At 35.8% G+C, this 20042-nt stretch overlaps 1 protein-coding gene across 14 annotated transcripts; it reads right to left on the bottom strand.

Moving 5' to 3' along the window:
- Window positions 1–5153: 5153 nt before the first annotated feature.
- Window positions 5154–16592, bottom strand: LOC147410713 (uncharacterized). Of its 14 annotated transcripts, none has more exons than XM_086439204.1 (15): window positions 16277–16592; window positions 14726–14844; window positions 14284–14615; window positions 13780–13816; window positions 13339–13472; window positions 13159–13203; window positions 12793–12849; window positions 12667–12701; window positions 12456–12559; window positions 12284–12359; window positions 12131–12203; window positions 11081–11185; window positions 10706–10880; window positions 5962–6039; window positions 5155–5871 (listed from the first exon to the last, which is right to left on the bottom strand). In XM_086439204.1, exons 6-15 carry the CDS (start codon window positions 13172–13174, stop codon window positions 5823–5825), a joined length of 768 nt encoding a protein of 255 aa, XP_086295330.1. In that variant the 5' UTR covers window positions 13175–13203; window positions 13339–13472; window positions 13780–13816; window positions 14284–14615; window positions 14726–14844; window positions 16277–16592; the 3' UTR covers window positions 5155–5822. The 14 variants fall into 14 exon arrangements, with proteins under 14 accessions (XP_086295408.1, XP_086295330.1, XP_086295383.1 ...); XM_086439257.1 differs by having other exon boundaries at window positions 13339–13816; window positions 14284–14406; window positions 14527–14615; XM_086439248.1 differs by lacking the exon at window positions 13780–13816 and having other exon boundaries at window positions 14284–14406; window positions 14527–14615.
- Between the last annotated feature and the right edge of the window lie 3450 nt (window positions 16593–20042).

Here is a 20042-nt window from a genome sequence, read left to right as displayed (position 1 = left end):
TATTTCGTCGGATGCCCCAGAAATATGTGATACCAACAAAAATTGAGAATTAGAGATCTGTTGAGGCATGACTTCCGTTTTAGCAGGGGATAGACGTATGACATTGTCTTGAATCCATGCTTCCAAGATTTCTTCAACCACCTCCATGGTGCAAGAAAAGCCAGGGCTATCGATATCACTCCTCAAGTTTTCTTGAAATATCCTCAGGTCATCATTCGATTGCCACTTTACTCTATCATCCACGACGAACAAGTGTTGGGTGTGGCACTTCTCCACTCACGGACTCTCAAGTCCCTTCCACACTCTTTCCCTTGTAATGTTGATGACTACTGATGCTGTCATGAAGGGTTGAAAATGATGATATTCTCAAAAACTTTAAGTGAGTCCGAAAAGAGACTACCATCCCTGAAATACACATTTCCACCTATCGAGACTCTTCAACAGCTAAATGATAATCCATAGCATTCTTTTTGAACCATCTTACATATGCATTGAGATTCTCATTGCGGTTTTGTTGAAGATGAGTCAAATCTGCTAGAGTCACCTGCTCATTGACATGGAAAAACTTTCTCTGAAAGCATTCGTCAGGTGCCTCCAAAAAGGCATAGTACCGACAGCCAAAATATTGTACCACGTATATGCTCACCCAGTAAGTTACTTTGAGAACTCCCGTGGCTGTAGATTTACATCGCATTCATGTTCCCCCGGGCGCCTCCAAAAATGAGATATGTGATCGCATACGTTTCCTTTTCTATCGTATAAGAGAAAAACGGGAGCCACATAACCTTTTGGGTAAGGTTTGTGTTGTAGGTCTTCGGGATATGGTGGGTGATACTTGTACACCTCTCCTTCCTTGACACCATGCACTTTCTCTATGAGCCTTATCAATTCATCAACCATGACATTCCCAAGGTGCCTATTGTCTTGCTGCATATGTAGGTCGGGTTCCATGTTTTATGTCGTCCATATTGGATCTGGCGAGATAATGGCGCCAACCAACGAGAGACGACAGAAGGAACTAGATGAGCCTTGTGGTTCAATGACTTCTTCGAGTGTAGGTTGATCATTGGAAAATCTTGAAGTGATTTTCCCAAGTGTTGTAGTGTTGCCAAGATTTCCAAATTCGTCTTTGTAAACCCAAAAAGGACTTACCCTAAATGCTCCATGACATTCGTGATTACAGCACGACCCTCCTCGGGGATCGTTGGTGTTTCCATCGCACCCAATGTTCGGTTATGCATTTGTTCACAATTAGCATCCTCGTTAGTTTCACCCTCACGAGTGGGCTCAATGTGGTTTCTTGTTCTCATCTTGTGACGTGAGTCTTAATTATTTTTTCCAACGGAATCACCAAATGTTGAATAGTACAGATAAGGTCTTTTTGATTATAAATGAAGATTATACATCTTAAGACTCCAAGGTCTCACTAAGATTAATGTCAATAACCATGGGAGCCCTGTTGTGTACAACAACTTGTAGACAAAATAAAATACAAAGAAAGATAGAGAAAGATTCGAGAGGTGGGGGTCCAGCCCCTTCAATGGTAGTATCGAGTTCCTTTTATAGTGGGAAGAGAGAAGTTTCTCTTTAGTCAACTGTTTTAACATGGTTGTTGTGGGTTGTCAGTATCAAGTCTGAAGTAAGGTTAGGTCTTGATATTGGACAACGACCTATCTCTTTCAAGTCTGAGGTGAGCCTGTACTCCTGTCCATGTCAAAGGTCTACAATCACTAAAAATATCGACCTCTATATTATGTCAGTTGTCTGCATTGCCTTAACGGGGTCCAATGCCTTCTCCCATAAGTAGTATACCATGTGCGAGATGTTAGGCCAATTCTCCTTTCACGCTATCAGAGTTAGAACTATCAAAAAATGGATCGTGGTGGCCTTGGAAGCGACATGTGGAAACTCTAGCAATGCTTCGTGGGAGATGCATGTGGTGATACAGGGTAATTATATCACCTATGTCTACTATAAAGGGAAATAACCATGTAATTATCTACACCGTACATGTGTCCAGGTCGGTTGAGTGGTACCATGCGTAGATCAGCATACGGGGCGTTGCCCAGCAGAAGGGCAGGCCAAAGTAGTAAGTGCCTGGCCTGATAAAAAAAGTAGCACAACACTGAACAAGACCTGGTCTACAAAGCAGGTCAGACCTGGTCAAAGAATATTCGTAATATTGTTTTGCACACGTCAAGCCCATAGATCTTCGAGGAAATATCCCTAGTATAGCATAACCAACCTAGAAGATCCCCATTCCGTTTAGAATCCTAGGAATTAGGGGATTCTCTAGGATCACCTCCCGTGAGAAGGGGAAATCCTGATTCAGAGAAAAAATCTATAAATAACACAATTTGCATAGAACGAAGGATCTTTAGACGGTCTAATTAGTATATTTGATTATTCATTTGCGTCTATAACTTGAGCGTCAAAGAGTTTTTGGCAGGTATCATGCCGATATTAACAAGGAAGTGGCAGTAGTCACTTCAAATTCGTGAAGTAGAGTCCATCAGCACTGTTTACCAGAATCTGACCCCACAAACAATAATATCCAAATAAGATCCTATCTCTCACATATTTAGAGCCCATTTGGATACACTTAAAAAAAATAACATTTTTCTTTAAAAAGTTCAAAAGTTAAAGTTTGAGTTAATGTTTAAAGAGACTTTTAAAAAGTAAGATGAAATTGCTTTCTAAAATTTACTTTTTTGAAAATTACTTTCTACTTTGTACTTTGTATCCAAAAAGATAAAAAATATATATAAATATTTTTTTCAGTAATAAGCACTAAAAAATGCAAAACAGTCCAGTCCAATCAACAAATATAGGTATCCTACAACTAGCAATAGTCCTAATATCTACTTTCATTAACTTCAATAATATGGTTTCTTGGAAAATGTGGTTGAACAAAATGTGGGACAGCCTCATAAAGCCCGCAACGAAAATTTAAGAGGCTGCCCAAGAAAGTTAGGGCGATTTTGTTTGTTATGTGACTTATTATATTATAATTAAAATATGGGCATCCTGTACCGTTAATCATCATTAAATAATGGGTCTTGTTATTGTGTGTCCTTAGGCTACACGTTAAAGTGTAATAAATACACTTTGAAAATTAAAATTTGTATAAAAAATGACCTTAAAACATTTATTTTTTACCAAATTACCCTCAAATTCCAATTTTCAAATACAATCCTCAAATAATTAGGCGTGTATGTATATCCTAAGGATCTTCTAATCATTAACTATGAAATCGTTAAAAATGAGGTTGAGCCAACTGTTGAAGCTCTCTTCTAAAGTATCCAAGTAAAATTAAGAGGGTGGCCCAAGAGCCTTTGTTAGGTTGGATTTTATTTTATCTCACTATCAGTTCTGAAACTAGTTCGAATCATTGTTTTAAAACTATGAGAGTGGACTCGTAAGTCATCTGAGTCAACTCGACTTTGTTGGAGTTTGATTTTATTTCGCCTTCAAACTAATTTGAACAAACTCGTTGAGTCAACTAAGAAACTTGGAGTAATCAAATCGAAATTGAACGGAGTTACATATGAAATTCCAATTTCAAAACCACTGATTTTTTAAAAGGTCATGTTCAAGATAATCTTATCTTCAAATCCATTGGCATTGGTTGCTTGAAGATAACCATTTGATTTTTCTACCCATAAATACATTATCTTCAAATCCTTAAACATATTAACATTTGTATTCAATCAATATTTTTCAATCCCTTGAAGAAAATCCTTTTAATTAATTTAAGCTCACTTGTAAGTAAAATTGAAAAGAAAATGCTGAACTGTGTTGAACACTGCCCTTTAAATTGTGCTGATGTGGCAGTCTCAAGAACCATAAATTTTTCTTCAAATCTTAAGGAAAAAATATATAATTGTGATAATCTGACCACTCGCACGTGACAAACTCAATCGACTATCTGATGTGACAAGTTTGGAGATCATAAATTTGTGCTCCTTGGGAAACACGCTTCCCTCTAGATACTCTTTTTTATGGAGCGCATATCTACGACACCGAACTTATCACGTCAAAATAGTTAATTGAGTTTGCCACACGGGTAGTCAGATTATTAAAAATAAAAATATATGGTCATGAGAACTCTGCCACATCAGTGATGTCAGTTCAGGACGACTTTAATGGAAGATGAAGCTGGCCAACCTGTAGTGCGAAACTATTTCTAAAAGAATTGTTCTACACAGACTTCGTTTGACACTGTATTTTAACACTTTGCTGATGTGGCAGTACACAGAGAAACATAGATTTCATTTGAGTCGTGCTGGGGTGATAAAAACTTGTGGTGTCGTGCACATTATCTATCGTAAATGCTTTTCTGTGAGATATGAGTAAAAAGCATTTACGATTATGTGCACCACCCCCATCATTTTTGTCACCCTTGTGTCATTCCAGCATTTTTCATTTCATTTCTCAAGTTACAAGGAAAGAAACCTATGGTTGTCTGCTCATTTCTACTTCAGTGCAGAGTTGAAAGCAGTGTGCAAGGAAGCCAATTTATTTCTGACGTAGAACTGTTTATAGAGTCGTGATGAGATGGCTACCGACATGTCAAACTCAATCTTCTACCTGACGTGATAAGTTTGAAAACAGTAGATATATGCTCCTCGGGATACACTGTTCTCTCAAGATACACTTTTCTTTTTTGTTCTTTTTTTAAAATAGGATACGATACCAAAATTATCACATTAGGGTAGTCGATTGAGCTAGCCACATGGGATAATCAGATTATCACGATTCCTATTTACATATGTTATACACCCAAGGCCAAGGAGAAGCCAAGCTATAGCACTGTCAATACAAAAGAAACTTAATTGATTATAGCTTACGTTGTTAACCATGAGTGCATTCACTACAGTAAAATGGGGATATAGCGACGGTCGTGACCACCACTATAGGCATAAATACCCGTCGCAATATCCTATGCCGATAGCCACGCTGGCTCCCGGTGGCGTCGCTAAAAGTCCCATCGCTGTATGCATTGCCGATATATGTGACTTATAGCGACGGCCAATAGCGGCCGTCGCTATAGCATATTTTTAAAATAAATAATTTAAGTCTTTAGCTACGGTCGCGACCGTTGCTATGGGTGTTTTTTTTCTGAAAAAAAAAAATATTCTTTTTTGTAAATAGACTATAAGGAAAATACCCAAATGCCCTTTTTATTGTTTTCAACCTAGAATTTTTTTACATGCTTCCAAACCCTTTGCACCTTCACATTTAAGACATGCCCCCTTGACCCCATCTTCTAAATAGACTAAAAGAAAAATACTTAAATGCCCTCATCTTGAATTCATTAAATTTTCTAAATTCTAAAGAAGAACATTTTATATGTAGCCATAATCACATTAGCATTCTCCTAGGAAAATATGTCACAAATATTCCCCTCTCTCATACATGCTAAAATCAATACAAAATTATCTAAGTAGAATAACATTTGATTTTATTCTATGACTAGAAAAAGAAATCTAGTAAAGTTAAAGAATGAAAAACATTATTATGTAGATTAACATATAAAAAATAACAATATATCCATTTCCCTTCACAATTATTAAAGTACACGTATATTTCACCTCAACTTCTGGATCCGCAAAGTGAGCAACAATCTTCTTGCTCTCCATCCTAAACTGATCTTCATCAATTATCACTTATTAAAACACACACAAAATGAAGAAGAAAAAAAAAAACCTGAGTTCTATGAAATGGTAACAAGCAATCGTGAGGGACTGCATTTGTTCATAGTTTTAGAGTTGAGGTAAAATACTCTGGGAACCCATACGAGAACTTAAGCATGACACCATCTACAACAATCCATGCAAAAAAGTGTCCAAGATGTGAACTTGATACGATCTAAATTATCCGAGAAATATAAGGTTGAAATTAGGCACTCAGAGTAACCAGTCTACCAAAATGTTAAGGAAATGTTAAGAACTGTATCACCTGCCAGTGTAACTTCCTATCTCAACAGGCAACTCCGAGAGACCATCAGATTGACGAAATCTCTTTAAGTTACCTAAACTGCACAGACCAAAGGTGCAAAGCGAAAGAGATTAGAAGCAAAACTCCTATGTTAGAACTTAGACTAATGATAAACTGGCGCTCTAAAACCTGACAATCTTTGTATGCTTTTTGACGTGGCAGTACATAGAACCATAGATCTTTCCTTGTATATCTCGAAGAAAAAGATCTATGGCTCTATGCACTGCTACGTCAGGGAACGTACAAAGAGCATCGGTTTTAGAGAGTTAATTTTATCACGACAACTAAAATGGTATAAATATTCAGCAAAAATGATGCCCATTTAGTATGTAAACTATAAAGTACATATCAAGCGACAGATAATAAAAGACCTGATTGAAATACTTCTTAAAAAAAAAAACAATTACAAATCTAACTCCATCTAAAGAGTGTCTTCAAATAAAACCCCCAAATTTATACAATACATTAATTTACAAATACACTTGTATGCACCACACAATATCTACACCTCAGAACAACATAGACATTTGTGCATAAATGAGATTTGATAATTAATAACTAAGGGAAAAAAAAAAAAAGAATCAACCTGATGAGTGTCTCCAAACACTCAATTATACGCACATTTTCCGGATATTTATCTTGATTTTTGTACCTATTTCTCTATATTAAGATAATAATCATGATAAGCCTCAAACCACCACGTTGCATGTTAATTAGGCTTAATTATATATAAATAAATTCATTTACTAGATAAATCTAATTACGTGTGTTTCTTGTGCAGAAAATCAACAATTTGAAATCAAAATCTCAAGGCAAAAGCATTTGGGCCCACTTTGGAATGCCCTAACACTTTGGAATGCCCTAATCATTAACTCATATTCTCCTCTTTTGTCTTTTTGTGCAAAGAAAAGTTGAGGCTACTTTTAGACTCTTCTACACACATTTTTCTCTATAAATAGAGCCTTCATTTCTAGAGAAAGGGTCTCATCTTGGTTCTCTTATCCAAGACTCCTTTAATCTAAGGCTCTTTGTCTATTCTCTTATTTTTTGTATTTTCATTTTCTAGTTATTTCCTTTTGGCTAATTAGTCTTGTAAGAAGTAGAAGAAGAAGAAGTTGTAATTTTCTCCATGAAATGAAGAAAAGTTCTTTCATCTCTTATCTTCCCTCTCTTGCAATGACATTAGGCTAAGTTCCCCTCCATTGGAGAATGGAAAAGCCTAGAGCAAGTTCTTGTGTTATTTTTAATTTCATGCCTTTTTTTTATTTAAAATGCTTATAAATTCTCTTTAAGTTTCTTGCACCTATTATTCTTAATATAGATACTTTATGCTTAGATTAGATCAAGATAAAGTATGCTTAAACTAGATAATTGGTAGTAGGAAGTTTTCAAAGAATTCTACTTTGTTTATGTTCCCTTATTTCATTTCATTTGCAAAACTTTCCGATCTAAGGAGCTAACACCAAGCCCTTACGATTGAGTTATAAAAAGGCTTGAAATTAAGAATTGCTCATCAACATGTTCTAGGTAGATCCACCTCTAATGGTGTTTTAATTTCATAAGTTTACTTGCTTTTAATTTCATTACTTTAGTCTCTTTTCTAGTAATTTTACATTTTCTTATAAGTTCAAAAATACAAAGAAAAACAGTTTTAATTCCTTTTAGTTAATTTGAATTTTATCTTCTTAGCTTAACTCTATTTCTCCTTTCTCTTGGGTTCGATCCCCTACTTGCCCCACAAGTAAGGTAAACGTAAGATTATTATTAACTCCGGTGAGAAGAACAACGATAGTCTCATCACAACCAAGCACTGGAAAAGGTCATAGAGCAAAGAGGGTCAACAGTGAAAAATTCTTTGTTCCCACAAGAAGCATGCTCTATAAATAAATTTCATTTGAACCCATTAAATTTAAAAGGAGAAAAAAAAAAAAAGATTTGAAACAAAAAAACGAACCAATCTCCAATTGCAAGTGTAAACTTAAATTTTTGGCAATGAACAATCCTAAATCAAATCAATTTAATTCTTTCATGCAGTTTTAGATTTTACTATCATGAAACACAATGAAAAGACACACAATAAAACATGGAACCAACTTAGATACAATGAACTAGTTTGAGTTTTTATCCCATTTTACTTTTGTAGACACCCAAATTTGACTGGGCCCTCGACGCAAAATGCCCTAAAAATCGCAAAAATTGGAATGGGCTCCGAGGCCCAAACCTACAAAAATCCAATGAATTTTGTCATTCATTTTTCAATAAATGGCCCAAGGCTTCCTACGTGGCCCACGGACCAAAAACTTACCCACTCAACTCAATCCCCAAACCTATATTTATTCTAACCAAACCCAAGTCCACTCAACTCAATCCCCAAGCCCATTCTTATTCTACCCATTACCCAAGCCCATTCAACTCAACCCAAATCTATTCCTATTCAACCTAACACATTACCCAAGCTCAACATCACAACCAATCACCCAATATGACACATGTCATCACCCCATCTCACTTCCCTCATCAAACCACCAACTCCCATCACCTTTTTCTAAACAATTAACTATCCCATTACTTCTCTCTAAATATCATCTACCTACACCTCTCCCCTAACTTATTATATCCATTCTCTCAAATCAAACACTTACAACCTACACCTCCCCCTAACTTACTACCATCACTTCCTGCTAACCAACCATCACCTTTCCCTAATTTACCCTCATCATTCCCTACAAAACCTACATCTACAATCTAAAGCTACATCCATCCTCTCAAATCAAACACTCATCATTTCCTATCAACTCATCTCAACCCTTCATTTCCACCCACTTTGACACATGGCATCATATCCCTCACCCTCCCAAAATATCATCAACCACCCCCTCAAAATCCTCCATTCTCTTAAACCAAATACCATTTAATCACAACCACCATCTTCATCTTAAACTCACCTCACCAAACACTCCACCCAAATGGGTTGGGTAGGATCCAAACCATTTGGGTCAAAACTCACCCATTTAACTTTCTTATACAAATACCCTTCAAACCCCATCAATGTACACATACCCCTCTCTTAAATCCCACACCATTCTATCACTTCTTATTATTTCACCCAACTTTACCCCTCAAAATAACTTCCAAATTCTTTAAAAATCCCATCATTCTCAACTCTCAATCCCTAATGAAAATTTGATAAAAAAATCCTCTAAAAAAAGATAACTCTCTTCTCACTACTCTCAACCCTCAACTCACCTTACTATTCTCAACCCTCAACTCTCAACTCTCAACTTTCTCTCAAGCAAACCAAGAAAAGAAAAAGAAGCACATATTTGAAGATTAAAGAAAATCAAGATTAGATTAAGGTAGGTTGAACAAAAGAATACCCCTCAACTCCCCTCTTCTACTCACCTACACATTTGCACACACCATAATGTTCTAAATCACCAAAGGGCCCCTTCTTCAATAAGGGTGCCCTCAATGGTTTGAACTAACATTAAAGCCCCTCATACTTGAGGGCACACATCGGCTCTTTTCGATTTTACTATTATTCTTTTTATTTTAAAAGATTGAATCCGAGGTTACCACATATGGTGGATGGAGTAAGGTGCCTAACACCTTCCCTACTCTATAAATAGACCCCCTTACCTTGAATCAAGGTTGGACCATGTACCTTATCTATACGAGAGTCATCAAAATGTCGAAATGATATGCTTTTCAAAAAATACAACTTCCGGTGACCATTCACACTCATTTTCAAAAATGAATGGTGGCGACTCCAAAACACCCCAAAGTGGAGGGATGTTTCAAAAAACATGAAAATCCCATGTCCACAACTTTCAAAAATTCAATCAATTTCTGCAATGTTAATCGAAATATAAATATATATATATATATACACACACATTTAAGTTTGAAGGCGGTACTATTAAGCACAGACTTTACCACCTCACTAAGGAACCAACTTTGATATTTTGAACATTTAAGCTAGTATTTTGGTTCTTAAAAGTTCCATATTTAGATACATACTTCTTTAATATCATTACAACAAATATGGAAATTAGGAACGGTTTATAACCATTTATAATCCAGTATGAAACGATTTGCATACCGTCTTTAATTGAGGCGTCGTTAATGAGTTTAAACGGTTGGAAGCCAGTCTATATTTCAGTATTTGGAACGGTTAAACACCGTTCCAGATCTTGGAATTTGGAACGGCTTAAAACCGTTCCACATCCGAAAGCACTAGCAGAAAAAAAATCTTAGACATCGATTTAAAATCCGATGTCTATAAAACTGATGTTTTAAGTCTGAGAATTTAGACATCGGTTACAAACCGATGTCAAAAGTAGTCAAAAACCGATATCTAAACGTTTTTAAAAAAAATTAATTTTTAAATTCTAAAGTATTTGGAAATAAGGAGTATATACCATCTAAGATGACTATTACACCTCATAAGCCAAAGATGTTCTCTGGGTTTTAACATTCTAAAGCATATGTTGGGACCCACAACAAAGAGAAGAATACCAACATAAATAATAATGAAAGTGCAATTATGACGAATCAGTACTTGAAAAGTTGAAACATATTCAACTATGAAATGTTGTTCATAGTCTGAAAGAAACTAATGAGATATATGGTGTTATGATGCATGAATGCCTCCACAAAAAATCTTGATGATGCAATGAAGTATGAAATTGGATGTCAAACAAACCGTTGCAACCATGTTATAATTGCCATTCCGCAAAATCGCATTAGCATTTTTCCTTGATTTATTGAGATAGGTGTAAGCAGAGAAATCGGAGGAAAGCGTTCAGTTAAACCAGACTCGTATGCAAAATATACAGCCTCAGTCACCTTGCCACTCTTCACTAATTCATCAATTAAATCTGCAGGAAAAGATAGTAGCTTTAATCGAGAGTAGATATAAACAATGAGAAAATGGCCTATATTGGGAACTCAATACCAGCAGTTTAATTAAGCCATGGTATCTTGACATGACCAACAAGAACTTTTTATCTTTATAATGAAGTAACAAGTATTTTGGCATGCTAAGCTAATATTTGGAGAAGTTTTAAGTTGGAAGTACCCAAACTCAATCTCATGTTGGTTGACAACTCTTCACCCCTTTGTAAGCACATAAACCAATACATGCTCAAGTGTTGCCATACGTGCCCAGACCATCCAAACATATCTTATCATAGAAAGAGGCCTCGACGTTAGTCCCAAAAAAAAAAAAAAACAGATCACAGTTACACCAAGCTCTAAGAAGGCATCAATCTGATCCATCTAATCTCCAAACATGTTAAGTCACACCAGTCAAGAAGTCACTTGACTGGTACCTATGGCAACTAAACATGATGGCACCTATAGCTTAAGATCATTTAGACAAAGACAAGCATGAAAGTTAGGCTGCAACATTTTAATTTCAGATTATTCATAAATATAAGTAACAAGAAAAAAGAACCAAATGTTAGTCTAAGATTTCAGTTTATGATGGGGCATTGGGTGACATGCACTGCTTTAGGGGCATTTTGTGTCCTCAACACTTTGATCTTATAGGAATGCAGACGGCAGTAGTGGTAATAAGCAAAGTTGTTCTGTTTTCTTCGATAATGTTTGTAAACCAGATTAGAAAGGTTTCATATGGTTGCCACTAGACCAAATCCAATGGAAATGTTATAAATAATGACTCGAGGTCGGATTGGAGGATCTGCCCATTCACATATATATTCCACCTAACCCCTCATTACTATGAACTCAAATTCTCAAATTAGTATGTTGAGGATTTAGTCCCACATTACCTACAAGTTCAATAATAAAAAACAGGGCTAGGCATGAAACAAAGACAACCACTTACCAAGGAAACCAACAGATACTTCCACGATTCATATATTCTTGTATTATGCAATCTATTATTTAAGAATAGGCAAGTTTCTTAAGAGAAGTGACTTCCCACACAAATTACCATCAAAATCATGACAAGGCAATGTCCCCTGAATTGTAGCAGAAAATTATAATACATCTATGAGACTAATCGAAACCCCTAAAATAAGAAAAACAAATCATTTATGAGTCAAAAATGCCAAATTCATTTAAGAAATAGTACATAACAACTATTGAGAAAATCTACCATTACCTAACAAAGAAAAGCTCGCAGATGAAGGGAGTCCCCAGCAACAATGTTTCCATTCATTTGGGTTGGGCCTTCCCTAGTGTGAAAATTTGAAGTAATCAGATATTGAAGATTAGTACATGTAATTTTTTTAAAACAAATGTGAAGTAATCATACCCTAGAAGCAAAGGTTTTTGCATCTTTTTCTTCATAGTCCAGTGATCCCGGCATTGTCTTACTACAAGTTTGGGTCCTGATCAAACATACAAACCAACTTAGTGCTTCTATTTATTTTGCAGTTTTAAGCAAATTGGGATGCAATATATAGGAAGAGAAATGGAATAAATACCCTGCATCCGAGTAAATTCCAAGCTTGAGGCCCTTTCCATGCACGTAATCTGCTAGAGCCTTTATGCCTGATGGAAATGTTGATGCCTTAGGAACCAAATTTCCTTGTAATAAAGACATTCCCAATTCAATTAATTTCGACAGAAAATAAAATAATAATAATAATAATAAAGTGTATATGAATCTTAGATTCCAGGTCCTGTTTGAGATACCTGAGAGTCTCTATTAAGTTCAGCCCAACAATCATCTAATCAAATCAAATTTTTAAAAGAAAATCAATTTGATAATAATTAGAGAAAAAGTAATTTAAAAAATGTGCAACAAAATATCATCCATACCTAAGTTTATGTATTGGTATCCTGCTGTTGCTAACCCACTTGAGACCATTGCGTCAGCTGTATCAAAAAATAGAGTTTTAAATTGGATTACCTACTACTACTACTAATAAAATAATACCATCCTATTGAGTACAAAGTAAGTATTTTTAATAAGAAAAAACCTGTATTCATAATCAAATTCTTAAATATTTTTGGTTATCAGGCTAATAGGGAACAAAAAGTAAGAACTTGGAACATGTTACCATACTGCCCATGACCTCCAATTCGTTAGAACTTAGAACATCACATGTTTCAATATTACTATTTACTAATAATTAAATATTTAATACCTGATTCGATGAGCTTAAAAACTATGTTCCATAATACCTCGATCGAATATCATTGTTTCTACTTGCCAATGGTACGTTTTGTCTGTCATTACGTTAACAAGCATCATACATGAATGAACTCAAGAAAACAAAAATAAAGAGAAGGGAAGATTGCAGAATATAGACGAAGTATTAACTCAAGAGGTTTAAAAAATAAGAGAAGGGAAGAATATTTCACCTGAATATAGTCAATCCATTTGAATCAAAGGCCAATGTTCATTACCGCAGCAATAGATGGAACATCAGATTGGCCCGGCGAGCCATGAGATATATCCATTCCAAGAATAATGGTTGGAATCTTGGATCAGAAATCTGAATAGGAACGGATTGTGAAAACTCAAACACACACACAAGAACAATCAAACAAGTTAAAAAAACAGCCAAGTTTTTCTATGTGAAATTGTGAGTTTGGCCAAGTCAAAGTGGTCCCTATTCAAAATGGAAAACTTGGATGGTGGCTTCATATATGGTCCCTTTCGACTTCCCTACTCAACAAGGACTCATCTCAAAATGACAAACAAACCCATCGAAGTATATAACATGAGAACTTGAGAAGGACCCATATCAGAAAATCTAAATAACAGAAATTTGGAAGAAAAAACAAGTACAAGAGGGTAACCTCCAGTGCCTCAAATCATCTCCTACACAATCAAATTCTACAGCATGAGAGGAACCCATGTCAGAAATCTAAATAACAGAAATGGGTATAAACAGAAGTACAAGAGGATAGCCTCCATTAAGCCAAAGAACAAGAGGCTTTGACTCATCTCAAAAAACTCCAACCCAAAAACGTTTAATCTATCAAAAGTGGTTTTCAAGTAGAACAGTATGAGTTGTTCATTTAACCATCAACTTTGAGTCCTTTTTTCATAGGGTTCGAACATTCCAATAGGCTGATTTTTTGTGATTAAGTGATCCTTAAAAACTCAAAGGCCTCAATGAAGATTGTTAATCTACACTTCATTTATTACACTTGCATGTGTAACTGTTTACCAATTCCCTAATAAGTAGATAAATAGATGCACATGCTTAGGTGTGACTTGATACATCTATAGTGTATATATAACAGAAAAAATCTCAACATATTTAATTTCACCTAGTCACCAATGATTGTTACTCATACCTGATTATCCAGCATCCTTGAGAATTCCTTGAGAACATGGGGTTTGTTCAACACCATTCTAACCAAAAAGACCAGTGCAGCTGGGATACTCAGTTGGGTCTTGTTAATGAGACCTCGAGATATCTGGATTCCCAATCTGGTTTCTATTCATTAATGAACATAACAATACAAAAATGTGCAGAGCCCCAAATGGGAAACAGTTGTACATAGTGGTTGACATTTAAACGGTTAAATCAAACAAACCTCATCAACATTGTACATGGCCAATGCAATTCCAGGACCTTTGAAATCATGAACATCAAGCTCCACTGCCATGCCCCCCTCATCTGGGACTGGTAAGAACAAAGATGACAGCAGACAACACGGAAACTAATAAATTATTTGATGCATTGAAATTTTTTAACAGTTAAAGAGAGCATCTAAAAAGTTAAAATCCGCTTACCAAAGACCACCTTAAGCTTTCCTGGTCCTGCAATGATCATATCAGTTTAAATAAGCTAAGTAACAACCCAGGTTTAAAATCTCATCTTGGGGCAATATTTTGGTGAATTCCTAGACAATCTGAAACATCCAGCGTTTCAGGGGTCAATTTTTTGTTCTAGTGTCAACCAAACAGTAATTTCTAGGATAACACATTCTGAAATTTGTACAAAATAAAACTTTAAAACTCTAATTGATTTTTAGCGGAAAATTGAAAGAGTAAATATGGTAAAGATTTGCACATTTTTTCGGATAAAAACAACATCCAGATCACTTAAATGCACTGCAAACCAAGAAATTTTTTCCATTTTAAGTTCTAATAATCACAAAAGTGTGGATCGTATGCACCCAGGGTGGAGGATTGAAACCCTCCTCCCACACCCCAACATATGCCACGTAATAATCCATGGAAATTTAAAAAACGAGATATTTTAGGCACTAATTCCTTGAATTTTGGCTTACATGGCATGTATTGAGCTGTGGGCAGAGGCTTTCAATCCTCCACCCTGGGTGCATACGATCCGGACTCTAATTACAATTATAAGATAATTCAAAAAACAATGTGCAAAAAAAAAATTAAAAGATAATTTAACTTCTTTTTTTTAAATTGAACTTACAAAAAAAAAAATTATAAGATAATTCAAGAACCCAACTTTGTGATCGTGGAAACACCTAATTAATTGATGAAATTAAGCTGAAATTTGTTGATGAAAATCATAAACAAAGATAACTAACAGAAAAATACTTAAAGGTAATATTTTGGTAAAATCCAAGACAATCTGCAACATTCAATGTTTCGGGGTCAATTTTTTGTTCCAGTGTCAACCCAAGATGTAATTTCTAAGGGGGCCAAAAAAATTCTGAATCTTTAAAACTCTAATTGATTTTAAGCAGAATATTTAAAAGAACAAATATAGTAAAGATTTGCAAATTTCATATAAAAACAACATCCAGATCACTTAAATGCACTGCAAACCAATAAATTATGTCCATTTTAAGATCTAATAACTACAATTATAAGATAATTCAAGAATGCGAATTTCTGATCATGGAAACACCTAATTAATTGATGAAATTAAGCTGAAATTATATTTAAAAGAACGAATATAGTAAAGATTTGCACATTTCAGATAAAAACACATCCAGATCACTTAAATGCACTGCAAACCAATAAATCATCTCTCTTTTTTTAACTTACAATATTCAAGAATTCGACTTTGTGATCATGGAAACGCCTAATTAATTGATTAAGCTGAAATTATATTTAAAAGATCAAATATAGTAAAGATTTGTACATTTCAGATAAAAGCAACATTCAGGTCACTTAAATGCATTGCAAACCAATAAATCATCTCTCCCTTTTTGAAGTTCTAATATTCAAGAATTCGACTTTGTGGTTATGGAAATACCCAATTAATTGATGAAATTAAGCTGAAATTTATTACAGAAAATCAGAAACAACGATAACTAAAAGAAAGAGTGAAAGAGAGAGTAGAGACGAATTATTAATAACTCGATCTAGGGCACGTAGAATGTTGAGGCCAGAGATGATGAAGTAGGCGAGAGTGAGATGATTGATCTCTTGTTCAGAATCAAAAATTACAAAATAAATTGAAGCGAAGCACGATTCGATTACATACCTGCTCCGTCTTCAACTTGGCATGATCCATGTAAATCTAACTCCAGGAAGAAAGATCAGAAACAAATATCTTCAAATCTCTACAACTAATAATCCACAGATCATCAAAAAAATCGAAAATTTGAGAAAAATTAGGTCGATCAAGGGAGCGACAGAGAGAGAGAGAGAAAGAGATCGAGAGAGAGAGCGAGAGAGATCGACTAAGAGAGAGAGAGACTGAGAGAGAGCGAGAGAGATCGACTAAGAGAGAGAGAGATCGACGGAGAGACAGGGAGAGAGAGAGGCACAGAGAGAAATTCGTTCCCAATAATGAGATGGGAAATGGGACGTTATTAAAATGGCTTTAACAGGTAAAACGGTTTAAACCCGTTTTTAATTAGAAACGGATAAAATCCGTTTTATAATATGGTTCCTGATTCAGTATTTTCTTATAGTGCTATTTGCCTATTTTTCTTGTTTTTTCCTGTTGTTTCCCTATTTCTTTTCCCTTGTTGTTGGTTCAAAACAAGCACTACCCAACATTTTCCTCCGGGAAAATCATATCACTTTTTGTGATATCCTTCCTCAATTCCGTTTTGCATTTTACTTGAGGGACCTTGGTTTGATACTCATTATGGGATATTGCTTTCATTTACCACTGTAGTATTATGTTGTCCAATTTTTCTCTTCTCTAAGTTGTACATTAACACACACTCACTTTTTTCATCGGAAATAAGGTTGTACCCACACTTTTCTATGGCACATTGGTTGGTTTGTCCTCTCCAGTGCCCATCCTTTTGTTTGTTTTTTTCTGATATATTTATATTTTTCTTCCTACATACCACCACCTCTTGTGCAATACCACATACTGCATTTTTTCACCAAAAATTCGTAAGGTTGTACCCGAGTTTTTTCATAACTTGTTGGTTTGTCCTCTTTGGTGAACATTTCTTATTTTTTCTTCCTACCTTGATATGCTTGCCATGCTTATTTTCACTATGCTTATAGGACTTCATCTATGTTGCCTACATTCTTCTTCTTTTGCCCCATCTTTGCTTGTTTCGGGCTTTTCCCATTTGGTGTCTGAAATAAACTTTTTTTTATTTCTTTTCTTTTAAACTTCACAACTACTTTTTAAAACAAAAAAGATATATTTTTATGGAAAATGCACTTTCAAAAGCACATGTTGTCCTAAGCCAATCCCAATGGAACATCACAAACGCTAAGATTTATGATTGTCTCTTCGAATTAACCACCATAATGGCAAATGAAGATGTACGACGAGCACCACCTATCACTCAAGTACATGTTGACTTGGATACCATTAGGGACTTTTATTATGGTTATGTTAGGGAAGAATGAACCACTCACGAGGCACAAATACAACACGTTGCCTCAACTTCTAAAGCCCCAGTAGAAGAGCATGCTAGACCAACCCGAGAAGAGAGGTTGGTAGAAGAAAATGAACACTAAAGTCTCAGATAGCTCAGCTTAAAGAGACATACGAAAGGGGAATCGAGAAAAAGAGGAAACTAACATGGCAACTAATTGACAAAGATTATGGACATCATGAAGTAACAATAAACTTTGAAAATCCCTCTACTGTGCAATTTCAGAGGGGATTGGCCTTGAACAACATGGTCGATGTTAGGAGTGTTATTTACTCGATGATGAAAGATATGGTTAGCACAAAAAGTAATGAAGGCATGAATCATCATAGAGTACTTAAGAGTGAAGTCATATTCCATCCTTTCTTGATGAAATTTTTTGTTCCCATTTTCCCACAATACGATGGTTCTATAGCTCCAGGGGAGCACATCTCTATGATTGAAATTCTATGCGGAGAGCATGTGATGGATCCTCTTTTGATGTTGAACTTGTTCCCAACCTCCTAAAGTGGCCCAACCTTCACATGGTTGTCTAAACTCCCCAAGGACAATGTGGGGAACTGGAATGAATTTTGCAATTTGTTTTGTAGATGTTTCTTCTCTTTTCGTAAGTAGTAACCATAGAAGATCTTCGACGATGCCAACAAGAGACAGACCAATCTTTTACTGTCTACTTTGACAAATTGCAGACATTGATTTATAAGCTAACTGATGATATGTTAGAGAAAAGTTTAGTGGATACATTTATTGGAGGAGTGCTACCCAAGTACAAAATGGATTTGATTATCGATGCAAGTAGATCTATGGTTGACTTACGAGGGGTAGTTGATGGACTTCAACAATATTACAGACAGAGTCAGGTAAGAGTACATGTAGTAGAAGAGGGAACACAGTATGAGTATTGGGGAGATAGAGGATGCCAAAGAGGATGTTATCGAGGTAGAGGAGGTATGCCCGAGCATCGCTATGTCCTTAGGGGAAGAAAAGAACTAAACTTTGATACCGAACCTATTGAAGTCATATTCCATTATCTGATGGAACATAATCTAATAACCCTTCCTCCATCAAACTTAAAAGATAAATCGAATAATTTGATCAACGAGACATGGTGTGAGTTTTGTCAAATGCCAGGTCATGCGACTAAGCATTGCTTTCTTCTATAAAGTGTCATATATGAGCAAGTGGCTAATGGGATGCTGGTAGAACAAAGAGCTAGTCAGGAAGGTGAAAAGATGGAAGTTCATCATACCTCGGTAATAAGAAAGATAGACTACGACGTATGCCGGAAAAAAGGACTGTCTTTTAGTAAATGAAACCAAGAGGAAGAAAGGTGGAAAAAGAGTAGAAAAACAAGCAATTGAATGCAGTAAGAAGGACCAGCAGGGTCTTGGGATAAGTGAGAATGAGAATACTACGGGGCTACAACATAAAACAAGATCAGATATACTACAGAAGGAGTGTACAAATGAAGAGATTGCCCAACAAATAACTACATTGGGAAAATGAGATGTAAAATGGTAGAGGGCGAGAGTTGTTGGGTGATGACCAAGTCACTGTATGACATTGTCGCCAATTTGAAAAAGTGTCGGCTATGGTATCTATTTTTGACATTCACAAATTCTCCCTAGGGACTCATTTAGCCCTAGAGATCACTTTGCAAAAGCTCTTATCAGAAATAATGAGATGCAAGCACTATTTGCAAGTAAAGTGCTTGACCCAGTCAAGCCAAGAGAGGAGGCGTTATTGGCAGAGGTATGAGATAAGGTCGATGAGTTAGTAAGGTTGAAAAAGTGGGAAGGACAACTGTGTAGTGCAAGCCGTATAGACAGGTTGGCAAATAGACTGGGGATGATTTGTTTTTTCAAACAACGATTTAGCAGCACATTTTCCTCATAATAGACCCATATATATACAAGTTTCGATGGTAGATGTGCTCGTCAAACGAGCCACGGTACACACAGGGAGTTTAGTTACCATACTCCCTCTGTCCAAGATGGAAGTTTTAGGGATCCCGGTCTGCAGGATCAGGACTAAGGGGTCCCAGATCATACAAGAGATCAAATTGACGTTGCAACAGACTAAAAAAACAATTCAACTTTGAGTATTGTGTGGAACGTTGGACTCTCTACATACTTTATGCGTCATGGATGCCACTACCTCTTACCATGCCTTATTAGGATGACCTTGGATACATAGGCATGGAAGAGTGGCTTCGTCACACCATCAGTGCTTCAAATACACGGTCAATGATACCTAACATATAGTATGGGCAG

The sequence above is a fragment of the Akebia trifoliata genome, chromosome 1, assembly GCF_017979445.1.
Source record: "Akebia trifoliata isolate Shusen 1 chromosome 1, ASM1797944v1, whole genome shotgun sequence".
In the NCBI taxonomy this organism is placed as follows: Eukaryota; Viridiplantae; Streptophyta; class Magnoliopsida; order Ranunculales; family Lardizabalaceae; genus Akebia; species Akebia trifoliata.
This window is presented reverse-complemented; position numbering and strand designations above follow the sequence as displayed.